Source organism: Branchiostoma belcheri, unplaced genomic scaffold (genome assembly GCF_001625305.1).
Source record: "Branchiostoma belcheri isolate BF01 breed outbred unplaced genomic scaffold, Haploidv18h27 scaffold154, whole genome shotgun sequence".
Taxonomy (NCBI): Eukaryota; Metazoa; Chordata; class Leptocardii; order Amphioxiformes; family Branchiostomatidae; genus Branchiostoma; species Branchiostoma belcheri.
In genome coordinates, this window is record NW_017802980.1 from 529,159 (window position 1) to 549,471 (window position 20,313).

Genomic DNA, 20,313 nt, shown 5'->3' on the forward strand with positions numbered 1-20,313 from the left:
ACGTTGTCATGGTGAGAGTAGGGAGAACCCTTCCTTTGAGACAAGTGGCGTGCTGCCATCAAGCCCCAGATGTATTGTGTAAGCAGAGTCACGTCTAACCCTCGGAAGACGGGGAACAACAGACGATAGACCGGACAGTGAGTGCATGTGAGTGAGTGTGAGTGAAATACTACATTATATAATAACAGTGTTTTATATAATAGTACCTTTATACATGTAATCTATTTAATCCATGGCAGGCGGAACATCAACAGATACCAATTTATGCAAATGATGACCTAATTTGCATAATTAATGCGAATATTTTGTAACTCATTGGTGAATGATGGGAATTTCATACCTTGTGACGTGCACGTTACGTAAAGGTTAACGCCACTATGCATATGTTATGTTAATGTAGAGGTCATTTGCAATTAATGAGGACATGTCATTTACAAAAACTCATGTATTTCATGGAGGTATGAGATCTGTGAATTCTTGTTTTGTAATTGTATGATCTTGTACTGGGGAGGTCTCTCGCTGTTTGTAAGATGTCATATCCTTTTATAGATAAAGCAAAAATATCCCCATCAATTAGCTGAGAATGGTATGACCCAGTAATGCCTGTAACTTCTAGAATGTCCTTTTAATGGAGTTAAAATTAGATTGGGGGGTTGGGTAGGACCAGCACTATCTCTGGGGTGTTTATAGGGTTTGCCAATATTCCAGATGAAAGGTGTGGACAGCAAGTGATCCCATCGGGAGGCTCTAAATATTTTTTTTCATACCTACACTGGTGCAGGTAAAGTTGAAAAGTACTGGCACCAGATCAATTTTTGAATTGTAGAAGTCCTGAGAAAAATTGTCATGACAATTTGTAGAATTGTAACTTGTAGTTTTTCTGTCATGTACATAATGTTGCATTTTAGGAATCGGCATTAATTTTTATTTTTATCTGTTTTTGCAGCGTGTAATTATAAGTAGCAGAGTAAAATCAATCAATCAGACATGCAGAGAGTGAAAGGAATTGGCAAACTAGACAAATAGAATGCTTTGTTGCTTCATACAATGTATTTTTTTTTAAATCCAAGAACCAATAAATCAAATTGTTGTGGCCTTATTACCAATCATATCCAGGACTTGATAAGGGGTTTACTAATTTGATAAGGGGTTTACTTTGTTGCCTTGTATAACAAGATCAGTTAGTAGAAAATATCAAGTAAAGTGGAAACCCCTATTAGAGACTTTCCTATCAAGACATTTTGCCTGGTGGATGCGGATATTGTAAGAGGTTCTTCTGAAGAAAACAATCAATGTCAGCCAGACAATAACACTAGCGAGTTTTGCCTTTTGGTGAGAATTCTCCAACTTGGAAAACGAAATGGTTGAAGCCCAGTCAGAGGTAACATGTTCCTATTTCCCTTCATCAGCTGTGTTTCAAATTCCATGTTCAATTGACTTTCCTCCCTTTTTTTAGTTTCTGGTCCAACAAAGTATAAAACTGAACAGTTACTGTGCAACAAGACATAAACCTTGTCCTTATGCTTTGTTTTACATCATGTTTTTCCAGTTAAGCATAATTCAACTTAAAAATCCTGACAGAGTGAACGCAAATTAGATTGGTGTGGCTTTTAACTCCATGATAAGACTGACTGCAGTTTTGATATATTTCTGCTTAGGCCACACCAATTTAATGTGTTGGTTCTCGGATTTTTTCAGGAAAAATATGAAGCAACAGGACGAAAAAAAATAAAAATAAAAACAGGTCTAGGCATCCTATTATAGCCTCAAATGCTACAATATGAGCCATGAAGTCAACAAAAAAGGCTGGGTTGAAATTTTAAGTATAAATTTTGAACTTTTAATCAAACCACTGCATTGATAGATGGAAAAAACTGTAACAACTAGGAAGAAAAGGAATTTCCTCAACTGTTGGGGGCAAAATATGAGCATTTTTGAGTTGATTCAGAACCAGAATCTTTTTTTTTTTTTTGCAAATCAGAAAAAAATGAAGAGGCGAATTCGAGAACCAACAAATTAAAGTGGTGTGGCCTTAGATATCAGAAAATATTACAAATCCTACATGTTTCTACATGTACATACATATCCATGAATTCAAACTTTATTAAGTCTTTATTAAAACTTTATTACTTATCAAACTTTACTAGGTGTTATGAAATAGGCTTTTGGCACCAAATTTGTATTAGTGTAAGAAACAGGAGGAGCCAGTATTTAGTTCCAGAGTCAGGCAGCAGGGTTTAGGACAGATTCAGAGTCTGAGAAAAATGGAGTCGACATCTTCTCGGAACTACATTGTATATGTTTGCTGCGGTGGCAGGTGCAGCAAAAAGAAAGTCAGCGAATCATTTGTTCATGGTCATGATAAGTTTGCAGTACAGAAGTGACTGCAAGAAATGCTAATATGAAAGTACCATGAAAAAAATGATTTACCGGTACAGTATCTCCACTCCTTAAGTGTAGCAAGGTAAGACTTTTCCTTCTGATACCACATTGATATTCCTCTTCAGCAGAACCAGCTTATTAGTTTGAAATTCATTTTAAATTTAGTAGTTTTAGTAGTTTTTAGTAGTTTTATTTCATCGTGGGAAAAGGAGATTGTTGCAGGTATAAAATTGATGGTTGAGATATCAGATATTCTTAAACATACAAAAAGTCCCAAATTTTACAATTTTAAAGGAGTATATGCCAAAGTTATCGACGTTGATAGATATATAAAGCACCCACATACCAAATTTCAGATAATTTGGGTGTTACACCAGGTCTCCAGGACCCCAAATGTACAGATTTTGTTGGAAAATGGCCAAAAACGCAAATAAAATGATTCTGTATCAAAAAAATGAAGAAAAATGACTTGGGGTATTGGTCCACTTTACCTTCACACCAAATTTCAAGTCAGCCCAAAAATGCCACTAGAAACATGAGTGAAAACAAATTTTCAGTCCATACCATGTACATTTGTTTGGACTCCAATTTAAATACATAGTGACAGGACAGAGGCAAATGGCAAGCTACTATCAAGCCCCAGCATCAGCATGCAAGCACTGGGAACAACAGACGTTAAACCGGATAGAGAGTGGTCTTACGATCCCAACTGTTACCCTACCTCCCGGCATATCGCATACTGCTTCATCCACATACTTTAAGTATTACAGTGGTTGATTTGAGCCAAAGCAATCTTCAACAGTACATTGCATAACATGGCAAAAGAAATTACAGTTACTGTACTATTATAGAAAAACCAACCCAAATAAGAAAGTAAGGTATGAGACCTCTAGTTATCATTAAGATTTTCTTATTAAAAGGACAATAGTATTATCTTCTCTGACTCAATGAGATGGAGTGAGTCAGATCTTCACACAATCTGGCTGCTGTCCAAGGCTAAAAGCCTACCCAGGTATAATTGAGGATAATTACGTTACAACCAGCCACTTAGACTATTGGCCAAGGGGCAGCAGCTATGATTGAGCCACAGAAGGGGCCTTGTACACGTAGCAAGATGGAATGTGCTAAGAGATGTGGAGGTCATTTTTCTGCGGCAGTTTTGTCCATTGCAGAGGTACAACATGTACTTTTTACCAGATGAGTTTTGATAAGACAGTTAGCATATGTGCAATCTAACTCTGTGCTTATCATAATAGTTGTATGTATATATTGTTTGAATGATGTAAAAGTTCAGTTACTCAAACATCTTGATACTCCTATAAGATTTTATGCTTTCTATATCAATACTAACTGCTGGCTGGGTATATATTACAGTATAAGAACAATCTTCAAGATAGTCTTGCTCTTATACGTGTACATGGAGTAATTATTTTGTACATTGATATGATAATGATTCAAGTTTCCATGCAGTCTTATTTCAAAAAAAGTATTTTGTAGTAAGTTCCAAATTAATTTAAAATAATCATTGTCATTGCAAGATATTTCTTAATCAGTGTACCCCCAGTAATTTTCACTTCTTTCATCTTCTATCTCATTTGTGAATAATTAAGAATTTTGCAGCTTACAAAGCCAACGCCCTAACCATGGCCACTAGGCCAAGAAGTCCAGGACCCATCATGCTCATGATCAGTCAGTTGGTAGCACTTGAAACCAGCTGGTACAGTTGCCATTATTATCTTCAACGAGATTTTTGTGTCCGTGTGTCCATGTGTGTGTTATAATGTTCATGTGTCAACAGCATAATGCAAGAATGCAATGAGGCCACACCAATTTAATTTCTTGGATAATGGATTATTTTACAAAAATAATGGAGCGGGCGGGCGAAAAAAAAAACAGGCCTAGGCATCCTATTATGGCCCAAAATGGTACGATAGGAGCCATGAAGTCAACACACCAGGCTGGCCTGAACACTGAATTTTGAACTTTTAATGATACCACTGTAACCGAGGTGGAATTCACCAGGTTCTTTTGGATGCTGCACGGGGAGACTAACTGTAAGTCTACAAATTTCCGCGGTATATTTAGATTCGCGGAATTCGCGGGGACCTTTTTACCGCGAATCTATTTCCCCGCGAATATGTTTTGCGTAAATGTAAATGTGTTAACTGTTACATGCATTCACGACGGTCCTCAAGTTTAACCGATTTAACACAACTTATAACACACGCGATCCACAAATCACTCCAAATCAACTTTATTCTAAGCAAATGTACGTACAGTTTATTGAGTACCAAAATTATTTAAGTCATACTGATGTCGTCAAAAATAATATTGTGAGACACCGAATCGCGATACTGTGGCACTGGCGGTGTTAACCGCGTACCGCCCGACAAAAATCTTGCTAGCACTGGCCATGCCGCGCGCCCGGCGCCCAAAAATTGCGGGCACATCGGGCAAATCTACAAATATTTTGATGAAAAATATAACTGATGGTATCTGGGAAATGTATTTGGTTCTCTTTTGCGGTAAGTTTTTTTCTTTTTTCTTATTTTGCTCGATAGAAACGCTAGCGTGAGCCTACCGAAGGCGACCTTTGCATACTTCCGGGTTCGGTTTGAACGACAAAATCTCGCCGAAGACGGCATAAATTTGCTTAGGAATATATATTTTCCCTAAAGATTCTTTTGATTATGCATTTCTTCACTTGAGTACCGATGTGTAGTCGTGGAAAATAACGTTTTAGCGTTTATTTCCGAGCAAAGAAGCACAGCACGAAAACGCATATTTAAGCCAACTTTACGAACTGCGTTAAGAGGTATTAAAGGCGGCGAAATATTTAAGCAGACTTTACGACATCGGAAAGGCAACTGAAAGGGAAATATCGCCTTTCCATAACCTTTCCACATGTGTAAATGTCACGTTAATATAACGTGTTTCTTTCCGTAAGCTTTACATGGACTTAAATGTAATGTAAAGAAAGCATTGCGGTAATGAGTTACTTTTTGTAACTAGAGGCATCTCAAAGCCATATGATCTTTTTGATTATTATGAATAAAGTCCTTACCAACCTCGCGCGACTGAACACAAGCATTTTATATGCTTTTTTCATATTTTGTTTTACCTGAAATATTAGATATCTTCCATGATTTCTCGCTGAATCGCCGCAAAATCTAACATTATTATGCCTAGTCACTTCTATAGGCGTCGTTTAGCTGCAGGAAATGTTGCGTTTCTTTGTCTTTCCTACCGTCGCCAAGTTTTCCCTAAATTGAAGCAATCGCCATGTTTTTTTACACATATTTGGGAGCGACCAAATATAACAACACCATGCCAAGTCCATTCTATATGTTTATGTCTGGCTTTCCAAAAACACAGTATTACGGTTCCTTTCCTCCTTCTATAAACAAGCTTTCCGCCGACCGAGAGAAATCTCCCCTATACAGTATAGGCGTCGTTAAGGTGCAGGAAATGTTACGTTTCTTCGTCTTTTCCTTAGTACCGTCGTAAAGTTTTCCCTAAATTGTAGCAATCGCCATGTTTTTCACACTTATAATTTTGAGAGCGGAAAATGCAACAACATATTATTAGTCCATTCTATATGTTTATATTGGCTTTCCAAAAACATAGTCCATTGCATTACGGTTCCTTTCCTCGTTCTATAAACAAACTTTCCGACGTAAATAGTATAGGCGTCGTTAAGCTACAGGAAATCCGTGTCAATTCGTTCAGCGCTGTATGTACTGAGTTCCTGAACATTTAGAACTCATATATTATGTTTAACTCGAGACAGATAAACATTTTTCAAACGGAGAAAGACCATAATACTGGGTAACTGTAGACTATTTTAGTTTTCTTTAGATTAAACGATTCTTTCGTTATCAGCCTGGTCAACCCACAACTTCTCAGTCAACAACCTACCCGAAGTTTACTACGGCCCGTGTCTATATGTACGGCGCTGTATGTACTGACTTCCTGAACATTTAGAAGTCATAGAATATATTCAACTCGAGACAGATAAAACATTTTTCAAACGGAGAAAGACCATAATACTGGGTAACTGTGGACTATTTTAGTTTCCTTTAGATTAAACGATTCTTCGTTATCAGCCTGGAACCCATAACTTCTCAGTCAACAACCTACCCGAAGTTAACTACGGTCTGTGTCTATATGCACGGGGCGTATGTACGGCGCTGTATGTACTGACTTCCTGAACATTTAGAAGTCATAGAATATGTTCAACTCGAGACAGATAAAACATTTTTCAAACGGAGAAAGACCATAATACTGGGTAACTGTGGACTATTTTAGTTTTCCTTTAGATTAAACGATTCTTTCGTTATCAGCCTGGAACCCATAATTTCTCAGTCAACAACCTACCCGAAGTTTACTACGGTCCGTGTCTATATGCACGGGGCGTATGTACGGCGCTGTATGTACTGAGTTCCTGAACATTTAGAAGTCATAGATTATGTTTAACTCGAGACAGATAAACCATTTTTCAAACGGAGAAAGACCATAATACTGGGTAACTGTGGACTATTTCAGTTTTCCTTTAGATTAAACGATTCTTTCGTTATCAGCCTGGAACCCATAATTTCTCAGTCAACAACCTACCCGAAGTTTACTATAGTCCGTGTCTATATGTACGGCGCTGTATGTACTGAGTTCCTGTCATTTAGAACTCATAGAATATGTTTAACTCGAGACAGATAAAACATTTTCAAACCGAGATAGACCATTATACTGGGTAACTGTAGACTAATTTAGTTGTCCTTTAGATTTAACGATTCTTTAGTTATCAGCCTGGAACCCATAGTTTCAGTCAACAACCTACCCGAAGTTTACTATGGTCGGTGTCAGTACGTACGGAGCTCTTTCTACTGTAGACTATATCTGTTTGTTTATATACTTCGCTTTCCGAAAGCATGCGGTTTCTTTCCTTCTTCTTTAAAAAGCTTTCCGCCAACTTTCCCCCTTCCTTGTATAATTTGTTAAGCTACTTTCATTTTTTGCCGGCCCAATGTTTTCTTCTTTATAAATGCCGAATATTCTTTGTAGCAAGTGTTCAACGGTTAAAAAATCATGAATGCACAGGCATTACTAGTATTTCTAGTGTCTTTAGCCTATTTGTTGTGTTCAGACAACGAGGTTCCTTTTTGTTTTCCAAATGTAAATTTATTCATTACCAACCCGTGAACAATCCCGAACACCATTCATATGACAAGACCGTTTGGGGAATCTCCGCCCTGTTTGCCAGGAGGAGGTCATGTGACAGGGCGTTACCCAATGATAGACAAGAGTGGGTTTTTCAAATCTACTGAAAATACCAGTAATCATTTTGCTGTGCGTCTACTCGATGGAGGCCTAGACTTGTTTGAACCCGCAAGTTGTGGCCGAGACATTGCTTTTATCACCAGAAGTGGCCACGACGGAACTAAGGCAAATCTACCATTCTGTACAAGTCTGTGGAATGGCGTAGATTGGAGATATTGAACATGTCACGTCGCAGAAGGGGAAGATCACGGCCGTATTGTTTCGTTCTAACCGGGAGCAGCACAGAGTTAGAAGTTGAGCAAGAACGCGACCTAACCATCACGGGAACAAGTCATCGGATTATTCCTCTTGTGGTGACCACATCGATATCACATGGAATAGTGGGCAAATGGACACTGGAATTGGAATCAGAATAGTGCACTCGGATACAACAAAGAAAAGCCTGCCCTGGTAGCCAGTCTGGATCGGGCCTTCAGCCAGTCCCTGTCGGCGGAACATGGCGGTATGCCCGCCGATCTACATGAGCGCTACGGGGGAGTTAAGCACCCCGAGGGAAGTTTGCCGCTCGGGCAGTAACTCCCCCGACGGCCTAGCCTGGATGCAAGACCCATGGCATACTAGGTGTGCACACAAAAAATAACTTTGGGTCTAGTGTGCTTTGACTTTGGCATCTAGGCTACCGACGGCCCGATCCAGCCAATCTACCAAGGCAGGAAAGGCTAGCCATGGCACAGAAATTTACTGTTCATTAACGGCAAATAAACGCACAAATAAAGCAAAATAAACGTCAATATTACACACACGTTAAGGTTACTTTACGACACCTTTAAGCGTACTGCAAAACCCGAAAACCATGACGGAAATAAGTTTTAAAGGTCTCCAATAGACTACTGAAAGGCGACAATAAACGCATCCTTTCCGTGCACGTTCCGTCCTAAATTGCATGACGTAAAGAAATTATAAAGGTATCCAAAAGAGTACGGAAAGGTCAGAATAAACGCATGCTTTCCGTGAAGGATTCGCGGTAAAGGACACGGAAAGAGAGTGCTTAACTACGCCTTTAAGCATCTGCAAGTCGCGGAAAGGCGCCGTGAAAGTGGGAAAATAAATGCCCTTTCCGAACTTCCGGAAAGTCCACGTTAAGGCAACCTTTACGTGCACGTTTAGGGGTCGTAAAGGTGCGGAAAGTGGGAAGAAAACGCCGCCTTTACGCTGCGTTTAAGCGTGCTTAAATACCACTTTTCGTGCCATGAAGCGTCAGATCGATCGAGCTTTACCGCCGGCACTGTTGCAACAACCAATCAGAGACGCGTAGCGCGGACATGTGATGCAAGATTTGCATACCGACAGAGCTGCAGGCAGCGGCTCGCGCGGAGCACGAAACACATTTTTGCGCCGCATTTTAGGAGATAAATGCCGGGACACGAACTTTTCTTATTTTTAAATATGCACTTTACAAGTTCTTCTTTGAATAGCCAAGGGGAAATCGCGAATCTAAAAATACCGCGGATTGTCCATTTTCCCGAAACCGCGAACTTTAGGCCCCGCGAATCTAAAGAGACTTACAGTAACTACAGGGCTAGCAAGAACACATGCGGGACACAGGCATGCCCGTTACACACGCACGGGAGACGATGGGCTGGGACAGTCTCTCTCTGTAACCCTCTGTCGGGCTCTCTCTGTCTCAGACTGTCTTCTCAACCCACAGAACTCCCAGCTTTTATTTTCAAATCCCAGACAAACCACAGATTGAAATGCAGACAGTCGTCTAGCAAGGGAACACAACAACATTTCGCACCTATACGACATGTCCTTGATGTTCCTATCATCAAAGCCTCGAATTAGCATAACCAGATTATCATACTGTCTACTAAAACTTCAAAGACGATGACATCTTGCATTATACATAAAAGTGTCATTTTCAACCCCTTACACCACTGCATTGAAAGATGGAATAACTGTAACAACTAGGATGAAAAGGACTGATTTCAACTGTTCAGGGCAAAATATGAGCATTTTGCAGTTGATTCTGGATTTTTATTTTTATTTGCAAATCAGAGAAAAATGAAGCGGGTGAATCCGTTAACCAAGAAATTAAATTGGTGTGGCCTGATGAATCTTAATCATATTTGGCATGTGTGGGTTTATTGTGGTTTAGCTGCCCACCTGTGGGTGACAGCTGTTTTCCAGGAGAGGGTGGAGTGCATAGAAACATTAGTACAATACGTCAAGTTGAACATACAATTACATGTACATGAAGTTACATTACATCTAGCTACAGGGTTGTGTATATAGTTTATTTAAAAGAAACAAATGTGTAACATTGTATGTGCTTTACTTATTCATGTCCCTCATGTGTTTTAGTATAGTCTCTACCAGACTAACTACGCTGGCTATATATATATAGGAGAATATTTGCCGGGGAGTTTGGCCGCCTTGGAGTTTGACTATGCCGCGCAGTTAACGGAGGGAACGAAACTACCTCCCCGCAGCTGGACTCCCTTGGCCAATTTGATTCTCTTTTTTGCCAAATTCTACGATCCGTATTCCCGTAGAAAGGCCTGGTGGAGGCTAGTTTTAGTAGGCCTTGTTTGAATTTCTCATGTGATGACACAGTGACACGTGATAGAGTGTTCTATGCTGCAGTAGTTCTGTATGTGAAGGCTTTTTTTAGTGCTGTTTACCTCCATGAAATATGGAGGACTGGTATTGTTTTTGGTGTGTCTGTGACTCTGTGTCTATCTGTGTGTCTGTCTGCACATTTGTAGTTATCATAACTTCTGAACGCTTTTTACCTTCGCCAAGAAGGTTATGTTTTCAGTAGCGTTTGTGTGTGTGTGTGTGTGTTTGTGGTTTAGCAAGATAACTCGAGAAGCAGTGGATGGATTGGAATGAAACTTGGTAGGTGGGTAAGTCTTTATGAGACATAGAAACGATTAAATTTTGGGCCCCCTGGCGGCTTTCCTAGGTACTGCAGCAGAACTTCCGGTTTTGATATTTCGTGATCTGGACATGCTAGGGTCACGAATTTTGGATGGCAGATAGCTCTTGGGATAGGGAAGAAGTGACATGAGTTTGGGTCCCCTAGCGGCTTTTTCTGGAACTGCAGGAGCATTTGTTGAAAAATTTTCGACGGAGCATAACTCAAGAACCCGTTGACGGATTGTAGTGATTTTTGGTATGTAGGTAGTTGAAGTGATGCTTGACATAATCAGATGACAATTATGCAAATCAGGAGCTAATTTGCATAATTAATGAGGAAATTCTATAAATCTGCTTTGTCCGATGATAGAACTATGAAACACTTCTGACATCTACTTGAGAACGAGAAAAAACATCGAGGATATATATTATGTAAATGAGGACCTAATTTGCATAATTAATGGCAAATGTTTATAATTTCACAGTTGTAACTGCTGGGAATTTCATACTTGCCACATTTGGAAGTTAAGTGAAGGTGAACATCAATAAACATAATTTATTTAAATCATGACCTCATTTGCATAATTTATGAGGCAGTGCTATAATATCCTTTTTGTTAAGATAAGGCTGTCATTGGGTGGAGAATATGATCAACTGATATAATCCATGCAAATGATGCGCTTATTTACAAAATCAATTATTAAAATTGTATAATGAATTCGTCACCCGCAAGATCGTGGAACTCTTGTATGGATTATGATATTTGGTAGGTTGTAGGAAGAAAAAGATTAAGGTCAGATATGGGCCTCCTAGTGACTGACCTTGGTACTGCAGCAGAATTTCCAGTTTTTATATCTTTTGTCCGGACCATGCTATGGTCTTGGATCTTTGGTGACAGATAGCTTTTCCTGTCAGGAATAAGTGGTGTGTGTTTGGTCCCCCTAGCAGCTTGTTCAGGAACTGCAGGGGAGTTTCTGGCAAAATCTTTTAAAGCAGATGAGTCCATAAAGGAACAACGTATTTTCATCATTATAGGTATATATATATATATATATATATATATATATATATATATATATATATATATATATATATATATATATATATATATATATATTAGGGGTGGGTACCGGTATAGAAAATTCAGGTCCAGGTCCGGATCAGGTTCAGAGGATCAGGTCCGGACCTGAACCTGGACCTGATAATTGTATAGTAGTATAGTGTATCATATTTTGGCATTTTAGCGAAACACAAGTACAGGTCATCACTAGTGCTACTGTACTGCTAGTAGCATTGGTGCACACGGCACGGCCGTGCATGAGGCCACTTTTCCCGATGAATAATACGGCTGAAATGCCAGCACATCCACAAATAATTTGATCAAATACTTAATTGCTGCGATCTAAAATGTTACAGGGTTCTCTTAGCGGGAGTTGTTTATTGTTTTGATTGGTAAAACGCAGGGTAAAATACGCTAAAAATTTAGCCACGCCGCGGTCCACACTTCCGGGTTAAGTGACGAGAAAATCCGCACAAAAGCATATCTTTTCCCCATAGACTCTTGAAACTATGCATTTCTTCACTAGAATATTGATGCGTGGTTATGGAAAATAGTATTTTAGCGCCGATATCGAACAAAGAAAAGTTGTTTACTAGCGTGTCGGCTCGCTTCAGATTACCGCCTGCGCTGCAGGCAGCGGACGCAACAACCAATCAGAGATGCGAAATGCCGACACGTGACGCGAGATTTGCATACACGCGCGCGCAATGCACGAAATATTTTTGCGTCGTGTGAAGACTAAATTTGCATAATTAAGGAGGAAATTCTGTAATTATAGTGTTTTACATGTCACGAAACTGTCCTCCATCTCAAGATGTCTTCCAGTCAGGTCTAGTGGTAGTCCAACCATCTGCTAAATCTCAGGACAGGGCGTCCTTCGGTGTGACCATAATGTCCGTCCCTTCAATGTTGTTTACCGTCCCATCGGGGAATTTGCTGAGTCGGGGCTGGGTGAAGTTCAAAATGCTGTGGGTTTCATTGTCCGCAGTAGGCACCCTGGTTAGAGTCTTCTTCTCAGGTTGAACTGACGTGCTCTGATAGTTCTCACCGTCAGCAAGGAACTTTGTACCCGCGGTGTGATCGCATCATGGCGGGAGCACATGGAGATGGTGGCTCATGCCCGTAGCCAGGGGGGTTTAGGGGGTTCGGAAGAAACCCCCCACAAGGCTCAAAGGTCCACTTTTTGGTCCACTTTTTATGTAAACGTCCACTTTTTGGTCCACTTTGTATGTAAAGGTCCAAGATTTTTCTTGAAAAGGTGGATTGGAATCGTAGAAAAACTGCTCCCTTTGTCATTGAATAGAAATTTATCTCTGATTTTTTCTTTGAAATCCTCTCAAAAACGCACGAAATGCCGTTTTAGAAGATTCATTTTTCACAATTTTCTGGGGGAGCATGCCCCCCGGACCCCCCTAGGAACCTCACGCCTACGGTGCTCGAGGTCCTCTCAAGCAGTGGGAAGAACCACCCAATTCAAAATCCTGGCTACGGGCATGTGGCTGTCTTCTTGTTGTCTGGTTCAGGGGTGAGGGACAGGTTTACCGATCTCCTGGCCGGGTCCAGATGATCCCACCGCTGCCACCAGTGTAACGAGCCATTCCTAGCCCTGTCCCCTGCCCCAAGGTTTAGGCAATGAAGAGGAGACGAGAGGTTTTTGAGAGTGCAGTGTATATTCTGGAAGACTATGTGCTTGACTCAACTAGTTCTAACCAGTCTGGACTAGACTACTCACCACTGGGGGTGGTGTGTTATACCACAGTAAGTCAAAGTCAAGTTATACCATTCCCATAGGGTCAGAATATTGGATCCTTACACAATTGACAAATGCACAAAATCTCTGCTGCAGTACGATTAGGAAAAGCCAGGTGGACCATTTTTGGACCAGCTACCCACATGTCAAAATAACAAAAATCCATTCACAAATACTCAAGTTATGACGTTAACCTTAATACGGAGACACAGCAGAGCTTGTCCACCAAAAATCAACCCAAAACATACAGTGTACCTTTCTGACGAAATATAACGGACATTAAATCTTTTCATCAGTCCAAATGCCACCCAAGGTCTCCATGAATAGTAGTGAAATGCTAAGAAATCTGGATTTAAGCCACTGCCAAACACCCCTGGATTACAGAATAAGACAGTCCAGTATCCCTCTGACACTGCCCTGCATTAGTGCAGCGTTGTGATGGATGATGATAGGACAATGTTAATAGCTTGGTGACACATTAACCATCTACCAGCACACAGAGCTTGGGGTGGTCTCTCAGTCACTGACGAAAGCTAATGGATACTAGCTGAAACGTCTGACGTTTTCAAAATCATATCCAGTTGCTTGAGTAACTGCTTTTTGGCATGTCAGAGCTTGTTCATAGGGAAAGGACTGTTACAATTGTAAAATGTAATGGTCATCCTGCTGTAGCATTGCCAGACAGACAGAGGAAAGATCACTGAAGCATAATGCCTCAACAGGTAGGACAGAAGGGGGGATGGGTGGTGATATGAGATATTGATGCCCTCTGTGGGTGTGTTTGGCATATAGAATTTAAACTTGTGAACAAGTTTTTCATGTTAACACAGCTACAAACTTAACAAGAATTCGGAGACCTCAAAGTCATACCTACATGTACATGTACATGTACATGAAAATGTTTAGAGCCTTTGTAATTTCATTTGGTTTTGAGATTTCTCGAGACCAATCATGGAGATACATGTAGCATAATCTATTTGTCGTATACTAGTTTATGGTTTTCTCAACTCAAGTTACTTATATTTAACATGTGCATTATTTATTGGCAAGGTTTTGTTCCAACATTGTGATATTAATTATGCAAATGACCTCCACATTGACATAATATCTACATAGTGATGTTTGTTTGTTTGTTTCCTTTAAGTAATATATACATGTCAGAAGTTTGAAATGTCCATCATCTACCTTTAGGAAATTATAGCATTTTTGTATTAATTATGCAAACTAGGTATTCATTTGCATAATTTGTCTCTGTTAATGATCCACGTGCCATAGATTACATACATTACATGTATGAAAGCCTATAATGTACAATAATGGTTTTAACAAGATCCTCATTAATTATGCAAATTGACTCCTCATTTACATAATTTGCATACAATTGCAAATGTACATACTTCTGCAGCATTGAAAATTTCTCTGCAAAATGCAGACTGCAGATGGGTATTGCTAACACTGCATCATTATGGTAGAACCAAGGACATTATACACTCTGTGTATAATGTCCTTGGTAGAACTAAGTTAACCCAAAATATCCCTACTAACATAACTGACAAAAAATACACCAGAAGGTAACAAAACCACAAATGATTTCGTGGAGTGATGATATCTACGACTTCTTGCATAATTTACTTTGAAGAACATAACATTTCTTTATATGAAGGACCTCTAGTGATTTTGAACAAAATTGCAGAGCTCTTGTCTACATTCTACATACATTTGCATATACTAGTATATACAATGTAAGTGTCCTTGTACAAATGTATGCCTTTTTACCTCCATGAAAATGGAATTTTATTGTTTTTGGCGTGCCTGTTTGTGTGTCTGTCTGTACGTGTGTCTGTGTGTTTGTGTTTCCGGACATTTGCAGCCAGCATAGCTTTTGAACCTTTTGATGGATTGTAATGATATTTGGTATGTGGGTAGGTGTTGGGTAGGCTAAGGTCAAGGTCAATTTGGGGCCTCCCTCTGGCTGACCTTGGTACTTCAGCAGAACTTCTGGTTTTTGTATCTTTTGTCCTGAACATGCTATGGTCTTGATTTTTAAGTGGTAGATAGCTTTTCCTTGTTCTCAGGAACTGCAGGGAGGTTTCTGGTGAAACCTTTCAGAGCAGATAAATTCACAAAGGAACAATGTATTTTTATGATTTTTGCTTAGCTTAGAGAGAGATCTACATGTACATTATTGGATGCTAATAATGCAAATGATGACTTCATTTGCATAATTAACAAGAATTCGGAGATCTCATACCTCCATGAAATATATGAATTTTTGTAAATGTTTTTTCATTTGTCTCATTGCCTATGGAAATAAGGTCATGATTAGCATGATCTAGTTTAATTTATGATTTTCTAAATTCAAGTGACAATATTTTTCTCCTAAAAAATGAATAAAATTTAGCCTCCACAAAAATAAATATATAGCTACTCCTGATAGCTTGATTCCAGTCTACCATGATGCTAAATCATTTACTTAAAAGGTATTATAGTGTGATTGTATGTAATATGAGACATTGACACCGTATGGGGAGTAATTAATCTCACTAATTGTAATGCTTGCTATTACTATGATTGGGTTTGCTATCCGGTGTTATGATAGGGATTTCATGACACATTATTCACATGAATTGTCTGTTCTAGTAGTCTAAATGGAACTTGGTATTATTATAACAACACTGAACTTTAATCTTTTGTAATTCATGAAAAAAAAAGACTACTGGTGTGTAACTGTAAACTAATCCTTCATTGAAAGCAATCTGTTCTAGAAGCATGTCATGTACGTGTGACTTTCACGACCACTTACCTTCGCCAAATGATGTTAACCCTTCCAGTTGAAGAATACTACATGTTAACTCATTGATTTCACAAATAAAAGCCTCATTTGCATGGATTATATCAGGTGATCATATTCTCCACCCAATGGCAGCCTTATCTAACAAAATAGGCTATTGTAGCACTTTGTCATAAATTATGCAAATGAGATTATGATTTGAATAAATTTTGTTTATTGATGTTCACCTTCACTTCACTTTCAAATGCGGCAAGTATGAAATTCCCAGCAGCTACTACTATAGAATTACAGCAATTTTCCATCAATTATGCAAATCAGGTCTTCATTTACATAATCTATATCCTCAGATGTTTTTCTCATTTTAAATTAGGCCATGTTGATTTGATTATATGGATGACATCCGCGCGCGCATGAATTTTCGGCCGTAAATTCCAAAAAAAAAGAAGTTTTCAACCATACTGTAAATCGTACAAAACAGTTGCAAAATGAGCAAAAATATACCATAAGTTACAAAAAAAATTAATAAAAACTATACCAATGTCGTAGAATGCCAAAATCAAACGAAAAAAGACGAAATTGTAAAGAAATGAACTTGAAGACTAGATTATTCGCCAAACCATATTCTGTGCCATTTGCTCAACCCTCATGACCACGTAGATTTCATAATGAAAAGAACTTTTTTTTTTGCAAAACTTTTTTTTTATTCGCACGCGCGCATCAGTTTTGGGGCTCCCGGAGGATGTCATCCATATAATCAAATCAACATGGCCTTACATACACGTCACAAATGTTTTGTAGTCCTATTATCAAACAAAGCAGATTTATAGAGTTTACTTATTAATTATGCAAATTAGCTCCTGATATGCATAATTTTCATTTAATTATGTCAAGCATCACTTCAGTTACGTGCATACCAAATATCATGACAATCCATTAAATGGTTCTTGAGTTATCCTCTTTCAAATATTTTTCAACAAATGCTCCTGCATGCAGTTCCAGAACAAGCCGCTAGGGGGCCCAAACTCATCACTTGTTCCCTAGCCCATCTATCTAGAGCTATCTAGCAACCAAAATTCACGACCCTAGCTTGTCTACACATGTAGATCCTGAGATATCAAAACTGGAACTTCTGCTGCAGTACCTAGAAAAGCTGCCAGGGGGCCCAAAATCTAATCATTTCTACATGTAGGTCTCATAAAGACCTACCCACCTACCAAGTTTCATAACTATGCATACAAAGCTTCTTGAGTTATGCTGTTCACAGACAAACAAACAGACGGACGGACAAACGCTACTGAAAACATAACCTACTTGGCAAAGGTAATAAACAAGTTGCTAGGGGGCCCAAACTAATATGCAGTCATGTCTTCCCAAGACCAAGAGCTATCCATCATTAAAAATTTGTGACCCCTAGTATATCCAGATCATGGGATAACAAAACTGGAAGTTCTGCTGCAGTACCAAGGCAAGCCACCAGGGGCCCCAAAATTTAATCATTTCTAGGTCTCATCAACACCTATCCACCTACCAACTTTCATGACAATCCATGTAAACTTCTTGAGTTATTGTGCTAAACCACATACACACACACTGTAACCCCCACTCAAACAAATGCTATGGAAAGCATAAAACAGCATCCAGTTTAATTCTGTACTAATTCCCATATCCCAACAACCATGCATCTAAAAATGATGGTAAAAATGATGTAAGAAATATGTAGCTGCCATCAAGGACCCCTTGGGGATTAACCCAAATCTGCAGAATTCTGCAGAATTCTGGGAACTGGAGCCAGAATTCTGTGCAGAATTTTACAGAATTGGGTTAATCCCCAAGGGGTCGATGGCTGCTACGTCTACATATTTCTTATATTATTTTTACTTATAGTTTAAGCTTTAGCCGGGCTAGATGTACAGTTGCTGAGATATGGGATTAGTCCGGAATTTAATTGGAAGTCTAGAATTAAACTGGAGGCTGTTATAACCTTGGCAATTTGAAAATATTCTTGTAAACTACCACAATATGATGAAAAATGCAAACTGCATGTTTGTGGCATATGAGAATATTAGATACATGTATAATGTAACAGTTATATATGCAAATGGAAGGTTTAGGAGGTTGTGAAACTGTTGTTTATATCATATCATCTAATGCTTCCTGGTTACTGTCAGATCATAAAAATTTCATAAGGGTTTCCGACAGATTTTGTTGTCACAGAAGAGGAATGAGGGCACCAGTTTTAAATTTTACCCTTTTAGCAACAGAATATATAATGTATTGATGTTCCTACAGGTTTGTACTTTACAACTTTAGTATTAATTTAACATGGCCATGGTATAAAGAACTAGCCCAGTTTTTAACAGGACAAAAGTGTTTTAAGCTGCATTAAGAATATTAATAGTACCATCATATATGGCCGATACATCCGCTTTATACATGTGCCAAGCTCTTTGAAGAAATCCCCAGGGAAGCCTGCAGAGAAAATGACTTAAGATGATTTGTAGTTGGTAACATGACATGAAAGTGGAGCCAGCTTAACGATCTGGATTGTATCAATGACAAGTTGTTTTTGTGATCAGCTAATGCACATCTCAGTGTCTGGTACACAATCAGGTCTGGTGTTGTTCTACACAACGGGGGAAAGTTGCTTGGTGAAGTGCTGGCACTTTTTTTCCTTGGAGGTGATCTATATAGAGATGACATTGTGACCAGCTGTTTCTGCCAGCCTGATGCATTAGACCTTTCCTGGATGGAAACTTCCTCATGACTGAAGAGAGAGGCTGGTACTCATTTGTCACAGAGGATAACGTCTTTCATGGAGCAACTTTTCCAGGGATGTACATCATGTACATGTATGTTCCAGGAGTGGCAGATTTGTTGATACCCCTACAGGCAGCAGAAAGCTGTTGGTAACCTTTGCTTTGACTGTGTTGTACATTGTACATTAGACAACTCCTTTTAATGCCAATGACTGCTGCTTTTGGGAAAGGAAATGCTTCTTCAGCAGTTACTATAGTTCATCAACTGTCAATCCTTGAAGACATCGTCCATTTCTAATTTTCTGAATTTGGTTATCTTAAATTTCAATTGGTACAGAACACACCTGACTGAAGTCTGACCTAGTAACACAATAGAAATGAACTTGAACTTTTAATATGAACTTTTTTGGTACAAAAACATCGGTCAAAAGAAAAATATTTTGATCATTTTAACATTTTTGGCCATGAGTGCATGACATCATATATTTGTCAATGCCATGATTTTGGAATTGGAATGAAGTCAAGTATGGCTTCCAGCAGACCACAATTTGCAAAGGACAATCAGATGTTGCCAACAACCTTAGAGTATATTGTTAAAGTGTATGTATGTAGTACTACATAGTTTTTTGTGAAGAAAGCTATGTTACATGACAAGTGAAATAGCATGGATAAATGTCCTTTACGTTTGTTAGTTGTATTTGTTGTAACATTGTAAAATGCAGTATTCATATCAAGGATTATAATGAGCTGCCACCTCTGGCAAAGCCCATCACAAGCTCTTTACACTAATGGAGGTTCTGAGTAGAGCTGTCACTCAACCAATGGTGACATGGAGAGGGATCTGGTAATACTCAGTCCAACTCCAAAGCCTCGGCCATTTCAGCGCAAACAGACGCTCAGGAACCCCAAGCTGCAAGTTACAAATATGGAGGAATATGAAGAGGATGAGGGACAGGATAGTGTTGTGTGTCGGAAACAGCTCCAGTATCCTCATGAACTATACCTCCACTCCAAGGCTATCAGTGCTTTTGTCAGCTCTAAACAGGTAGGGGAAATGGCATTCATTCCAAGTCTTACAGTAGAACTAGTCGCCACAGAATAGCTATTTAAAAAGTCCTCTTTGCCCTAGCCTTGTTCCCATGGGTGATGTAACAGACAGCATAGGACATAGGAGTGATAGGATCTACAATGTAAATTATTCACTTTCCTTAAAACTATCTGAAATCTAAACTAAAAATACAAAGTCTAAAAACTTTCAGAGAGATCACAGAAAAAAATCTGCTTGAATGTGCAGGATATCTTTTTCTTTATTTATTCATACTTATACATACTCAAAGATTTACCACCGTTGTGGAAGGATTGACAATAACAAACTGTT

The 20,313-nt window shown here is 39.0% G+C and overlaps 1 protein-coding gene across 9 annotated transcripts in view; it reads left to right on the forward strand.

Moving 5' to 3' along the window:
* Positions 1 to 20,313, forward strand: part of LOC109465611 (dipeptidyl aminopeptidase-like protein 6) — a 198,996-nt gene that overhangs the window by 113,574 nt on the left and 65,109 nt on the right. For 3 of the 9 annotated variants that reach the window (XM_019762961.1, XM_019762962.1, XM_019762960.1), the window contains exon 1: positions 19,750 to 19,980. The exons of 5 other annotated variants lie outside the window; for them this stretch is intronic. In XM_019762961.1, coding sequence (XP_019618520.1) covers positions 19,765 to 19,980 — 216 coding nt within the window. In that variant the 5' untranslated portion in view covers positions 19,750 to 19,764. Of the gene's footprint in view, positions 1 to 1,097; positions 1,382 to 19,749; positions 19,981 to 20,313 lie in introns of those variants that run through there. One more of the 9 variants, XM_019762970.1, reaches the window with a different exon arrangement.